A 14,724-nucleotide genomic window follows, 5' to 3' on the forward strand; every position below is an offset into this window, starting at 1 on the left:
ACAGATGGTACAAGTTTAATTTGCAATTTTAATGTTGATTGATTTCCTGTTCGTTATTAGAATCCCAATCATGGTATGGATGTGTGACTTGTATCAAAGTATTGCCACTATAAAGATAAAAATGCTTGGCATTGATTGACATTTTTCAGCCATCTATTGTCTATACTTTCTGTAGTTCTCCTGAGTTCAGCTATAGTAAAAGGCAGACTCTGTGGACTGGTCACCATTCAATAACGGGGCATATGGGGAGACAAAAACACCATTCACACTGGACCTGAGTTGGAACTGAACTGTCGTAGCCTGCACATCCAGGGGAGTGAAGGTGTAGTTTGTCATAGGTAGACGATGGTGTAGTAACTACACCATTTTATTTTATTTTATCTACTGTATGACAAACTATAGTCACAATTACAATTTATATCTAACTGTCAATAAGTATTGTTATCATTTGATCATTGATACACCTCTTGTACTGGATTTCATTGTATTGGTAGGTAAAAATAAAGTATCAAATGAGTGTATTTAACTAAAGTGTTTGATGAGAGCAAAAGCTACCTCCTATACCCCATTTTTGGTGAGCAGTGTATACTTTGTATGACGTTAAGTCAACATTGTACTTGCCTAACCGTTTCTGAGCCTCCTCCCATCTCACTATCACGTGACTGCACTGAACCCAGTGCAATGGTTAAAGCAGACGCTAAAGGCGCTAGGTGAATCCGTAGGGATTAACCACGGGTCACGACAGTTAATACCTCGGGCAGATTGATGACCACTGACTGCTAACACCTACACACCTGCAGGTGAGAACCTCTCTGTTTCCGATGTAATGTTTTGCCTGCATATTTCCACATTTAATAAACTGTTGTTGATTCAATGTGTAATGAGTTTGCAGTTGTACATGCAACAGCTGACAGTAAATCAGGTCAACAAGCTGTCAAGGATGATCTGCTGATCCCTCCATTGCAGTCAACACTTAAGACTCTGCCAAGTGTCAGTGTTGCTAACTTTACCGGGCTTTTCTTTTTGGAATGCATGCCAGATTTTTGCCTTTAGAGCATTGGTTTAGTACTGGTGTAGTTAAGTGTTTTATTTATAGCACTTTGTTGAAATGATTATCGTAGTTCACAATTACAGTGAAAAGCCTGCTCAACTCTATCTATGTGCACATTAGTTCTCAACAGTGGTGGGAAGTAATGAATTATAAATACTTGAGACCACAGATGTCAAACTCAAGGCCTGGGGGTCAAATCCAATCTGCCACATCATTTCATGTGGACAACAAATGCAATCAGAATAAATAATGATTTCAATATATTGTAAGCAATGTTTTCCATTTTGACAGTGACTGGAATAATAATTATTATCCCTGACTTCTGATTTCAAAATTAATTCTCCATCGATTTGTTGTGTATATGTATATGTGGCAATTTCACATCTACATACGGCTTCACAGTCATAACAGCCCTTTGAGGGAAACTGTACCTTCAATGTGGCCCACGACAAAAATGAGTTTGACACCCCTGCTCTAAACCAATACAGTACTATGTATTGCTGGACCTATTTTCCAGCTATCTGTATAGGAAACACATTTGAGTTTGTCAAGTGTAAAGTTAAAGTGTATACAAAACTTTTTGCAAAATGGAGTTACTGTGTTGTCACATAGTAAGCCTAGCCCATCATTTTCAATAAGAAAAAAAATGCTGAGCCATGATTGGTCGTTACCTGAGCCCTGAGCAACTGTGATGTCATTTTCAGTTGACAGCAAGTAACAAAATGGCCACCCCCGACATTGACAAAAATGGGTAGATATTAGTGCTTAACTCATATTTCAAAAACGCAATATTAATGAGTGCCATGTTTTAACTCGTGGAGGTGCATAGAACATATTATTGTGAAGAACATTTTTGGGTTGACCCCACTTGAATAAAAGAGGATAATTATTTGGTGTGCAGTGATGTTTTTTTTTTTTAATTCGTTGTGCCAAATTATCGAAATGGGTAGTGTATATAACTGACAATAACAATTCATCTTTACTTTTGTATTTAAGTACCGTACATTTCATAGTCTGTACTTCTTTAAGCACAGGAGTTGAATCAGTACTTCTATTTTTACCAGAGTATCATTCACACAAGTCGGCTACAGCTATGTTTGCCACCTGTGATTGTACATATAACAACACCAATTTAATCTTCTTTTATTTTATAATATTATTACTATTGATGTGCTGTGTCTCCCTGTGTTATTAGTACACTTTAGGCACTTCACAAACATTGCCTCAAAATGGCGTCCATGACGGAAGACTTGACCTGCTCCGTTTGCAGAGATAACTTCAGCCAGTCGCACCCCCTTCCCTGCGGTCACAGCTTCTGCCCTGCCTGCATCCGCGAGGCCTGGACCACCCACGATGAGGGCAAAGGTCATTTTACGTGCCCTCAGTGCGTGGAGGAGCACGGCGAAGTGCTGTGCGACTGCTGCTCCCCGGAGGCGAACGAAGGGCTGGCACACTTGGCTGTCAAAACGTGCCTGCGGTGCGAAGTGTCCCTGTGTGCAGAACACCTTCGGCACCACCTGGAAAGACCTGCATTTAGCACCCATTTGTTGGTGAATCCGCTGGGCGACCTGTCCCAACGAAAGTGCCCCACACATACAGAGCTTTTGCGCTACTACTGCGCTGATGAAAGGGTATATGTGTGCTGCGACTGTCTGCTGGACGGAAGCCATGTTCAGCATAACGTCAAGGGGCTGAGACAGGTGGAAGAGGATCTAAAGGTTCGTTTTTTTGGTATTACTGTTTGCTTCGGAAATAATGTTGCTCAAACGTGTGTTTTCTTAGGTGATTCTCCAGTCGTTGCTAGGAAAGTCAGAGGAGAAAGTAAAGAATGGAGAGCAAATCCTGGAGGAGTATGCCAACATTGATTCCACCGTTGCAGTGAGTAACGATGACACAGCAGAAACTGATGTTTCGACCCAAGTTGTAGTGCGCCATTGACTAAAAGGATGAGTATAGACCACACTGAAACTCACACAACTAGGGGTGGGATTTGCACCGTAACTCGCAAAAAGATAGGAGCACAAAAGTCGGGCGGTGATAACAATCGTCCAATAAAAAATAGTGTGGTTGTTGATACATTGGAAGGAAGCCATTTGTGGTCACTATATCAAGGTATTTAAAAAAAAAAAACTAGAAATTGTTTGCACATTAAGAATACAAAAACACAAAACAAAGCTAAGTAGTCATAAAACCACCAATGACAGATTTTTACGATCATTTAATGCTGGTCTATCAATACGGTACCATAATAGATGATGATCTCATTCACGGAGGAATGGATATCTAATGCCAGTATATCGTTAATATAACTAAGCCCACTCCGAGCTACAAACAAACTAAGCTGCTGCTTTTGGCCCCAAAAAGTGTGAAGATTTTGTTTTGACAAATAAATATGCTTAGGGGCCCATAAAGGCTTAGTCAGTCGTAATGTAAGTGTGAAGATTTTGTTTTGACAAATAAATATGCTTTGGGGCCCATAAAGGCTTAGTCAGTCGTAATGTAATGTTATTATATAATTCTATATCGGATGTCATATGTACCGCAAAAGATGACATATTTTCTCCCATGCTCATCTAACACCACTAATTGTGTCAATGTAGAGTCACGCATCGACATTGATGCAAATACACTTTTATAGCCAAAAAGCATGATGCAGCAAAGACGTCATAGCATCGCCTGAAGCTCACTAAGCATCAGTCAGATTGCTCTGATGTCATCCCTATCCCGCCCACAGTCACAGCCTATGGAGCATAGATTTCATAGATTTCACCATTATCATCTCCAAACAATTTCTTTCCTTGGCATTTCATCCTGGCAACAGCATCTCTGAGCTGTGGCATGCCATTTCTAGTAACGTTCAAATTGCTCAAATGGAATCATTATACAAGTTTCTAACTAGGACTGTCTGATGGAAGAAAATACCCAAGTGGAGCGGCTGGGCTCAGACCTGCAGGTCCAAGTGGAGAAACTGGTGTTGGGTCTCGTGGAGCTCACTAAAAAGGACCGACAGCAAATCATTGAGCGTGTGCATGAAGACTGTTCCAAAGTGAGGGAGGACGTGAGCCAGACGATGAGCATCCAGCACTACTTGACCTCACTGCTAGCAGAAACGGACCCCTTCCTGCTCATCTGGGTAAGAAAGGCCACTGTGACCAGGATTGGAATTAGTCAATACAAGTGGGGCTGCTATTGACGATGATGCATTTTTCAAACTGGTGGAACTCTGGACTTTGTTTTCTCTTCTTTTAGCTAACAATATAAAGAGAGGGAACACCAATAAGAGGTTTTGCTAAGACATAATTTTTGCCCAAGTAATGTTTTATGTGTAAAAATCCATGCTGCTAAAATGATCCATTTGACAGGCTGATCCTACTGTGTCAAATATTTTCACAGTCAAGTGGCATGATGCAAAATATCTCTCTAATGCTGTTATTTGTATGGAAATGTACAGTTTGGCCTCAGTACTAATCACTGTGTTGCTTTGATTGTGTATTCTACTTTCCACAGGCTTTTCAGTCTGATGACACAAAGTAAGTCAATGGCATCAAGGTTTCTGAGTCTTTTCTTCGTATGTATAGAACCAACCACAAGACTGTAATCTTCTCCAAATGAGATTCAACATGGCATTAGAAAATCTTTATTTACCAAGATATCAGTGCTGTGTTTTTATAGTAACATAACATTCAGCAATTCAACAACGAGCAGCATTGATGATGCAGTAAGCAATGTAGTGAAGCTGCCTTATGTTCCTTCCAGTGAGATGTGTGTGTTCTTGCTTTGTAGGTTACTGGCTGACCTTAGCAGTCCCCTTTTCACACCCGAACCTGTCAGCTTGGACAGGAAGCACATTTTGGAGGATATCGAGGGCAAATATCGAGAGTTTATCACGGCCACCCTCCGCTGCCTCAGTGAACTCAAGAGGGAGCTCTGTGAGTAAATGTCAATATTGTTTTTAACATTGTGTCAAACCAGATGCCAGTATTACATGTGTTACATGCATACACATTTCCAAAGGTCATGCTAATGAAACATCTGTCCATTCATCCATCCATTTTCTATACCACTTCAAGGTGGCAGGTCAGCTGGAGCCTATCCTGGCTGACTTTGTGCAAGAGGCATGGTACAGTACATACACAGTACAGCCATAAAATGCATAATACAGAAGAAAAAAACATGTATAAGTCGCACTGGAGTATAAATCGTTTTCTTTATAAAGAATCTTTATGTTTTTTATGTGGGTTAAAATAACATGTGAAATGATATACAGGTAATAATGTGTTAATAATTTCACACAAGTTGCACCCCCGGCCAAACTATGGGGAAAAAAAAACACGACTTGTAGTCCGGAAAAACAGTATATATATATATATATATATATATATATATATATATATATACACACACACACACAAATTTGCACTTATGCACAATTTATAGTGTTCAATTAGGCACAGTTTAGGAATGTGGGAGGACCGCAAATCATGCGGCAAAACACAAATCTAATGAAACTATAACAATGAATTGGTTGCTGATTGTGTTGGTTGAAGGTATATGGTTAAAGTATTAGCCAATAGCCAAAGGTAATTCTCTTTTTCTCCTTCTGACCACAGTGACAAGTCCTCTGACTCTGGACACCAACACATCTCATCCTCTTCTGAGCGTCTCTGATGACCTGCAATTGGTCACAAGGGTTAAAACACGTCTTACCTACGCAGCTCACCCAGAACGTTTCGACCACTGGCCGCAGGTCCTCACAGTTCAGAGTTTCTCTGCTGGGACTCACTACTGGGAGCTCGACACTGAAGGATTCTGGGATATTGCCATCTGTTATAGGAGTATTGGACGGAAGGGGAAGGAGGGCAATTCCTTTGGTAACAACGTGGTATGTGTGTAACCTGGTTGGTCCTTCTGATAAAGCAGCATTAAGTACAGTGGAACCTCTAAAGTTGTAAAGCAGGATACATCTGAATGTGAGTAATACTACTGCATAGGAACTTGTCAAGTAAGTGAGGAAAGAAGTAACTAACTGTTAAGTTACATTGTTGCTTTGCATTCATTTTCATCTTTGCCACTCCTCCAACCTGTCTTGCCCACTGTACGTTTGAGCTCAGGATTTTTGTTCATTTTGGAGTTGTTCAAATATTGAAGCATTCCAGTCCAGAGGTTCCACTGTACTGTAATTCCTGGGTTATTCGTAGTTCACTATATTCACAGATTCACCTAGTTGCGTTGTTTACTCTGTTCAACCTACCCCATGCGGCAATTTGCCAAAAACAAACAAAAAAACTCATCCGTTTTTGTACTCTCTGAAAAACCATAAGATTTCACAAGATTGTGTGAAAGCCGTGGTAAATAGGAAAGTAGTGCAATAATTGGTTAAGTCAATGTCAATTAAGTTATGTGATACATGCATCTCGACTGAGAGATGAACTTTGTGTGCCGGGGAGAAGTTTAGCCTTTATTCTTCGTGGAAATTAGTAGAGTTTTAGTTTGAAAGGGGAAGTCAACCCAAACATATTTTTTCAAGAATATGTTCTATGCAGGCCCACTAGTTGAAACAAGGCATAATGATAAAAAAACTGCTGTTTTCTGAAGATGATCCATGATTGGTTGTTAACTGAGCCCTAAGCATCTGTGATGTCATTTTCAGTCGACCGAAGTGGCAAAATGGCCGCCCGCTGAGATTGCTACAAACGGGTGGATTTTGCTGCTTAACTCATATTCCACAAATACAATATTAATCAGAATGCCTTGTTTCAATTAGTGGGCCTGCACAGAACATATTCTTGAAGAAAATATGCTTGGGTCAACGTCTACTTTAAGGATTATGTTGTCTCGTCCACGCGGTCAGGGTCATAGGCAATTTTAAAAATGGGGGAGGGGGGGGCATCAATTACAAATTGGTGTATTTAAGCTTCAAATTTGATTTTACTGTCATCTATTTGTAGTAACTGCAAAAGCTTAAATATAAGTTGTTCAAAATGCAGATGTAGTCCTTGAGCAAAGAAAAATATATTCTCTATTTCTGGTTACCTAAGTAAATAGAATCCATCCAATACATTCCATGATATGAGTTTTTTAAACTCAATTATGTAAAGAAAAAAAACAAAGTTTTTCTGACAGTGTATTTTTGACCCAACATTTTTTTTTTCTCCAGTTTTCCTGGAGTTTGACCCAGCAACATGACAGGAAACTGGCAGCTTGGCACGACCGCAAGAAAACACGTCTCGCACACAAAATGACTGGCAAACGAGTTGCAGTCGCTGTGGACTACAGTGCGGGCACCATCACCTTCTCTGAAGTGGGACCGTCGAACAACCTAACTCATGTCCACACTTTCTGGACCACGTTCACTGAACCAGTGTCCTTGGGCTTTGGACTTTATAAATCGGAGCTCAACAGCCATATTTCAATTGTAAAAGTCTGATGTGATCAAGGGAAGTACAGTGCTGTGTTACAATGCTGATGGACAGGCAATAGATGAACTGTTCTGAAAAGATGGAGTGAAATATGCTTGATATTTTATTGTGAGCCTCACCTCATCAGAGCTTAAACATAATTGAAATACAGTGAAACAGTCAGAAACCCTGATTGATGTTCTAATTTGAGTGAAAGAAAAATCACATTGGAATTTATGTAAGTGAATTAAACAGGAAGACAATTTTCTTGACAATATGTTCTATGCGCCTCCACGAGTATAAACACGGCATTCTGATTAATATCGCATTTGTGGAATCTGAGTTAAGCAGCAAAATCCACCCGTTTTTAGCCATTTAGGGGGTGGCCCTTATGTCACTTGCTGTTGACTGAAAATGACATCATGTTTGCTCAGGACTCCGACCAATCACAGCTCACCTGTTTTGTGAAGCTGAGCCATAATTGGTTGTTACCTGAGCCCTAGCAGTTGTGATGTCATTTTCAGTCGACAGAAGTGTCAAAAGTGGCCACTCCCTGAGATGGCTAGATTTTCCTGCTTAACTCATATTCCACAAACGCAATATTAATCAGAATGCCGTGTTTACAATACAATACCGTTTTATTTATAAAGCGCATTTCATAACAGCTAGAGCTGTAACAATGCACTTCACATACAATACAATAAAAAGGCCACTCTCGCTAGTCTCGTCACCGTCAACAAACTAACAGCACTTTTGAACAACCTTCTGTTCGGAAACTCATAACATTATTCAAATGTGCCGTTCGGTTAGTCAGATTGCTCACAGCACGACAATGACGATGAAGCAAACAACGTTATGTTCGGAAATTCAGAACGTTATTCAAATGTGCCGATCAGTTAGACAGAGTCATGCCGGATAAGAGGATAGTAAACAGCTGTGTTCATAAGTTGTGAGCGGAGCGCGCTCAGCCACCCGGCAAGCACGACGTGCTCAACACAAGGACGACAAAACATCGGCAAATAAAATTTGAAAGTGTTTGTTAGTTTTGACCTAAGTTTTTCTTAAAACAGCTTACCTTGGACTAGAATCCCACGTTGTATTTTATCAAAAGGACCTTGTTGATGTTATTGTGGAAAGAGAAAGGTAAGTCGTGCTTACTTCCGGCGACCGTACTTCTTCGTTTTCAAAGGAAGCAAATTAAGAAGAAGCGGCAACAACAGCAGAAGTAGTGACACTTTCGCTTTGCACAACAACAACAACGACGACGACGAGCGTTTAAAAGTTCATTACACCAGGTGTTGTGACCCTTTTGCCAATCAAAATTGCCACGGTGGTTGCTGACGGCTTGGATTGACTCGTGGTTAGATCGTGGTTAAATGACCAAAATGTCCACACAAAGTTTTATTTTCTTCCCATTTTGTTGTGACGGGACCAAACTTCTGCCTTTGTCTTTTCCTCTTTTCTAATATTGAAACTATATAAATGTCCACTTGTTTCATCACACCACCATGACACCACGTTCCAAAACCGTTTGCCCTCCCACACTCGCAACACCTGGGACTCGCCACTGCCTTAATTACGGTATATAGACCCGTGGAAGTGGCAAATTGACTCCACTGCTCCCCCGAGTGGTGGGAGGTTGAATATACCAAAATAAATCCACATAACAGAAATGGCTCGTACACCAGGATTGTATCTTTGGATGAAATGCACCATGGCAATTTTATGATAAAAATTCAAACTTTAACATAGTTATTAGCGAACGTTCCGTCATAATCGTCCGCTGCCGAGGTTGAAGCTCACGTTCCTCTCACAGCCTGCAGCTTGGTATTTATTCTTCATTTTGCATTTTTAAAGTTAATTTTGTCTGACAAGTATTTTAGAAGGGTGGCAAGGTTCGCAACGGCGTAACAGAGGGGTAAATCCCTCCAAAATAAAACTTTAAAATAAATATATGATAACAAGTCAACCTTTACTTCACGGTTTTTCACCTATCGCGGGGTTCTGGTCCCCATTAACCGCGATAAACGAGGTAGTACTGTACTCCGCTTTGATGAGCAGCAGAAGTAGTGGGTTGTTAACATGCGCAGGAATGAATTCGTAGTTAGATAGCACCGAGGTCTAACATGCGCAGGAATTAATTTGTAGTTAGATAGCACCGGAGTCTTTTCTCTGCGTTTTTTCCCTGCTGATGTAATAATGCAGCCGTCACCCACACAAGGGCGCCATTTCTTCAACTCAGTCAGAATTCAGTCTTAATTTGGACAGCTCTCAAGCTTTTGATGTTTTGTTGTTACTGTGTTTGCATAGATTAACGATGTTCCTGGCCTTTCAATTTTTTCTGTGTCTGTATGAATATTATGCTCATGCTGCCATTTCATTGTATTGCAAAATATATTATAAAAATATTATTGAGCGTCTTATTCCTGCGCGGGTTTCCCCTTTTAAGCGGCAGCGTTGATGTTTGAGAAAAGTCCCCAAAAAGTCATGGTCCAAAAAAAAACAAACTGTTATACAATAGAGGAACTTGGAAGCATTACATCTGTTTCAAAATGTTGCCAAGGATGAGTCTAAGGATTGAGACAGCGAGTCTGAGCAAGCAGCCTCACTCCAGTGAAGAACTGCTGACAGCGACACAGTTAAGGTATTATTAGCCGAGGGTAAAATATTGGCTGATAGAGCACGTGGACAACGGCAGGCTCTGTCAGGGAACGTCAATATAACAAAGTGCAGTGAGACTCAACCTCCACACGGTGGTAATGCAATACCAACCTGTAACAGACGGGACTCGGAGAGGAGCTACAGTACTGTACTGTACATAATTTAGATTTAAATATACTCACAGACTTTTAATTAATAAAATACCTTTAATAGCTACTCAAACGGCGAGTAATAATCATTGCAGGAGATGACGTCTTTGCCAAAGCACACGCCGTAAAAATGGGACGGTCTAAAACCCTTCATGTCAAAAAGGTGGCTTAATGTTAGAAAACTATGATCAATTGCCACCAAAATTCACATGCACTTAAATCTCACTTAAATCACTCCACTTAAATCTCTGAAAATATCAAAGCAATTGCCACAGGATTTTGATGGTGATGGGCGTAGTTTGCTTACATTAAGCCACATTAAGGTTTTTTATCACACACATAAATATTTTAAACTGTCCTATCAAAGAAAAATGACGGCTTTGGGAGATCTAAGTAGTTTTAGAATTCGGGCGGTCCTAGTGTTAAACAAATGAGCGGTCCCTATCCCTGTTACGGATTTGGGCTAGAGTTGCCATCACATGACCGGGAGCTCCGGTGCCTTATGACATCGAACGCAAAGTGCTGCGTGCATCTATAGTGACTAGATTCTAGTCCATAGTGATGATTTATGTCTTGCTGGAATGAACATGTTATATGACTGTCAATAAAGTAAATTAAAAAAGCAAAACACACTTGTAAATACGTCAAGTACTTACTGAGTTGAAGTCTCAAGATTCACCAATGTCGTGCGTGGCATGATGTATCGTAATGTTTTGACCTCCAAGTGTTGTTTTGACTTTTGAGACATGGCAGAAGAAAATGTCCAAACTCAAGATAACTATGACATGACAGTACTACTCAAGGTCACATTAAGACCTATTTTTGTTTTGTTTGTGAGAAACCTTACAAGTAACAAAAATATACAGACTCACAAATTACATTCACACTGCCACTCAAGTTCTTCTCTTGAAACAGTTTTGATGCTCAATTACTTTGATATTTTTGAAATTTCACTGTGGTAGTGGGTGGATGTAGCATCGAGAATGAGAGAGGCGGAGGTAAAGTGGGGGTGGCAGAGTGAGAGAGAGGGAGAACCAAAAGAACGAGATGATCACATATCTGTCTTGGCTCACATCTGACTGCTGTGTGCATTGAATTATGTGAGGACGAGGAGGAAGAACAAATATTTTAGTCCATGATTTTCCAGAGCTTGGAGTATAGCTTACAAGATTCCTCAAAGGGATACAGGTGACAATTTTTTGACCATTGATTACTCTACTTAAGTGGAATAATATGTCTTAAGAGCATCTTCTGATTTTTAGAAATACTTCTGGCAGTCAACTCGTTTCATTATAGATCTTGGAGAGAAATTCAAAATGCATGGTCCATGTTTAGCTTTGTGGTGTGAAACTAGTGCACAAGTGAGAATGTGCGTGCACCATGTGAGGAAATGCATGTTGAGTGAACGGCATTAGGTGGGAAGGAGCAACGTGTAGAAGACAGATGGTCACTCAGTGGCGTTGTTCCTCCACCCCCTCTCCTTTTCTGAACCCCCCCAGCCCAACCCAACACCGCGTTCTTTCATCCTTCTGCTAGTGTTATCAAATCTATGCATCTTTCGCAACCGTCCTCTGCTCCATCAAGACTGCTCATCTTGTCAAACTCTTCCCATCCCCAGATACTTTTCAACTGCGTTGTCAATTTTTTTGCTGAGGACATCAACTTGAAGGGACCAGAGGTCTAGTTGTCATTGCTCTGCTGAGGCCTTCTGACACCACGACAGGGGGATTTGGGACTTTGGACCGGCACACAAGAAACTTTAACCACAACGAGGAATGAACAAATCTGAACAGTGACGGGTATACCATTGTTTTACCCATAGAAGAATCAACAATTATTGGCTCACTGTACAAGAATCAGTCATGCATACCTGTGATATTACCATACTGTTGGCACTACTGCTATTGTGGGGGCCTCCAAGGGCCAACGGGCAGAATGACACAGAGCCCATCATTCTTGAGGGAAAATGTTTGGTGGTATGTGACTCCACACCCTCATCGGAACCTGCTGGGAACGCCCTGGGCATGTCTGTCCGCTCGGGCAGCGGCCGAGTCGCTTTCTCTGCCAGCCGCCAGACCAACCACGAGCCTACGGACATGAGCAATCGCACCATGATCATCTATTTTGATAATGTAAGTGTGCATGCCAAATTTGCAAGGGTGGAAATTTGGGGAGAAACATCAAAATAAAGAGAGATTTAAAGGTTAGTCTTAACTCCCCCAAAAAATACATATGGCTAAATCAACTAGCTTTGAGGCAAATTTGGTAGAATTGTTACCTTGCATTGAGCACCTATATTTGTATGCTTTTTTTAAAAATGTATGTATACTGTACATACCGCAGCATGTTGGAGTAGTGTGTGAAGTGAAAATGTGATCGTGAATGGTTGTTACTAGTCTACTTGACAGTCTTCTGTACAGTATTAAGTTTACATGTTTACATACTACACTCTTTGGACCATATAAATAATCCCCAATTACTAATTAATTTTCAATGTTTTTTTTACATTCTTGGATGTTGTAAATATTGACTATTTCTTCCACATTGTAAAGTTTCTGGTAGTATTGTAGTATTTAACAAATATTGGACGATTTCACCCTTTTAAACGGTACTTAAATTCTAACACAATCTAGAGAGTTTAAAAGGAATATGAATCATTTAATCCTTTAAACAGTTTATTTAGTAACTCAGCTCAATGTCAAACACTTTGACCACACACTTTTTTCTTGTGACCATTAGTGTCACAGCTAAATGATCCCAACCCAACAATTATCTCTGAATTTGACCACGGTATGAATAATTTGGTTTTAATTGACGTAATTAGATTAAATGCTCTGGATACTAGAATGCCTATTACATAGAATCTGGATTGTTATTTTCAGTGATATTTTATCAAATAAATTAAGGCGATCGTATATAATGATATTTGTTGAGTTTATCACTGAATTTGTTTAATATTTTGTAAACTGTTTACACTAGACAGTTTTTATGTGGCATTTTACCCTTGCTGCCTCCATCATCCATCCTTTCATGCTGTCATTTCAGATCTTGGTGAATGTGGGCAGTCATTTTGATCAAGAGAGCAGCGTCTTCCTTGCACCAAGAAGAGGCGTTTACAGCTTCAACTTCCATGTTGTGAAAGCCTACAACAGACAGACGATTCAGGTAAGCCACTCCGCTGTGCTATCTACTGTGCTGAATGTTACTACTGAGGTTCAGGATGTAAACACGTACCATAATCTATTCCAGGTCAGTTTGATGGTGAACGGCTGGCCGATGATTTCCGCTTTCGCCGGAGACCAGGATGTGACCAGGGAAGCAGCCACAAATGCTGGTCTGGTAATCATGGAGAAAGGGGACAAGGCCTACCTCCGACTCGAGAGGGGGAACCTGATGGGAGGCTGGAAATACTCCACCTTCTCTGGGTTCTTGGTCTTTCCCTTGTGAGTGGGCTGTAAGCTAAATTGTTGTGATGGTGATATAAGGAATTTTGTTGGAGTTGAGAAAAAAAATTCCCAAGTTCCAGAAAGCAAAATGATTCCTTACTAGAGAGTAAAGGGAACAGGTGTATAAGAATTGGTAAACTAAATTTGTTTTGCTTATGTGTATAACAATTTATTTAATTTGTATGACTAATATTGCAGTTGTGAACAGTAAAATTATAAAGTAACCCTGTGCATTGTGGGCTTCCTTGGAATTGATTGTGATGATTTTTCTCTCTGGTTAATTATTAAATGTTTGAATAAGTGCTTTTATGACTATCTCGCATTGCTAAGCCTATTTAATGCCTGCATCAGATATTTACTTACACAGAAATTTCTATGACAAACTCATTAAAATATACTATATTAAATTGGTTCAGTGGGTCTTTTTAATGTAGCATGTTTTGTCAAGTAGTTATTAAATATGATCTCTGTATCAATATGTCGGTTATAAACAAATCACAGATCAGGCTAAATATTATTATGCCTCCCTCTCACGATACTGTAGCCATTGCCACAGCAGCTGTTTGTAAATATAGCTCCCACCAGCAGAGCTGGCGTTGGCGTGGACCTAGCAGTGCGGCATGGGGCAGAGAGTAAGCATGGTGAAACGCAAATATCCTCCTTGCAGGACTGCAGACAGATGGAGCCATTGGCGAGCAGCAAGGTTCATATCTGCAGGGCTGCCACGGATAAAGAGTGGTGTACTGCCACATGTAGTCACTTACGCTTGCCTGATTTCTCATAATTGCTGCCTCCCTCTCATTAATTCACATATCTGCTCACATTTAATGTGAAACAAGGTCCAATGATTCCAGAAGAGACCTTTTTAGCATTGACAAGTATTTTGAAACTCATTTACTGCCATTGACATATTTATTTGTCTTTTCACAATCCAGCCATTAAATCCCAGGAATTTATTTATATATTTTTCAAATTCTTTCAAACGTTAGGGTAAAAGAGGGTCTGAAAATGTCTGGCAG

The 14,724-nt window shown here is 40.3% G+C and overlaps 2 protein-coding genes and 1 long non-coding RNA gene across 5 annotated transcripts; 2 read left to right on the top strand and 1 right to left on the bottom strand.

The window, feature by feature from the left end:
- The first annotated feature begins 686 nt into the window (after positions 1-686).
- On the top strand, positions 687-7,716 carry trim110 (tripartite motif containing 110). Of its 2 annotated transcripts, none has more exons than XM_086043676.1 (8): positions 687-800; positions 2,247-2,769; positions 2,834-2,929; positions 3,951-4,184; positions 4,559-4,581; positions 4,835-4,980; positions 5,662-5,933; positions 7,209-7,716. In XM_086043676.1, the coding sequence occupies exons 2-8, from the start codon at positions 2,281-2,283 to the stop codon at positions 7,476-7,478; spliced, it is 1,530 nt and encodes a 509-aa protein (XP_085899802.1). In that variant the 5' UTR covers positions 687-800; positions 2,247-2,280; the 3' UTR covers positions 7,479-7,716. The 2 variants fall into 2 exon arrangements, with proteins under 2 accessions (XP_085899802.1, XP_085899803.1); XM_086043677.1 differs by having other exon boundaries at positions 2,247-2,751.
- Positions 5,431-8,808, bottom strand: LOC147140577 (uncharacterized). The gene is made up of 3 exons (XR_015088450.1): positions 8,525-8,808; positions 5,807-5,875; positions 5,431-5,723 (listed from the first exon to the last, which is right to left on the bottom strand). It is a non-coding gene; the product is annotated as an uncharacterized LOC147140577 (long non-coding RNA).
- cbln12 (cerebellin 12) lies at positions 8,430-14,116 on the top strand. Of its 2 annotated transcripts, none has more exons than XM_086043679.1 (4): positions 8,430-8,592; positions 11,878-12,391; positions 13,305-13,424; positions 13,509-14,116. In XM_086043679.1, exons 2-4 carry the CDS (start codon positions 12,122-12,124, stop codon positions 13,704-13,706), a joined length of 588 nt encoding a protein of 195 aa, XP_085899805.1. In that variant the 5' UTR covers positions 8,430-8,592; positions 11,878-12,121; the 3' UTR covers positions 13,707-14,116. The 2 variants fall into 2 exon arrangements, with proteins under 2 accessions (XP_085899805.1, XP_085899804.1); XM_086043678.1 differs by lacking the exon at positions 8,430-8,592 and adding an exon at positions 11,293-11,447.
- The last annotated feature ends 608 nt before the right edge of the window (positions 14,117-14,724 follow it).

The sequence above is a fragment of the Filicampus tigris genome, chromosome 10 (genome assembly GCF_054856515.1).
Source record: "Filicampus tigris isolate MCC_2025a chromosome 10, RoL_Ftig_1.0, whole genome shotgun sequence".
Classification (NCBI taxonomy): Eukaryota; Metazoa; Chordata; class Actinopteri; order Syngnathiformes; family Syngnathidae; genus Filicampus; species Filicampus tigris.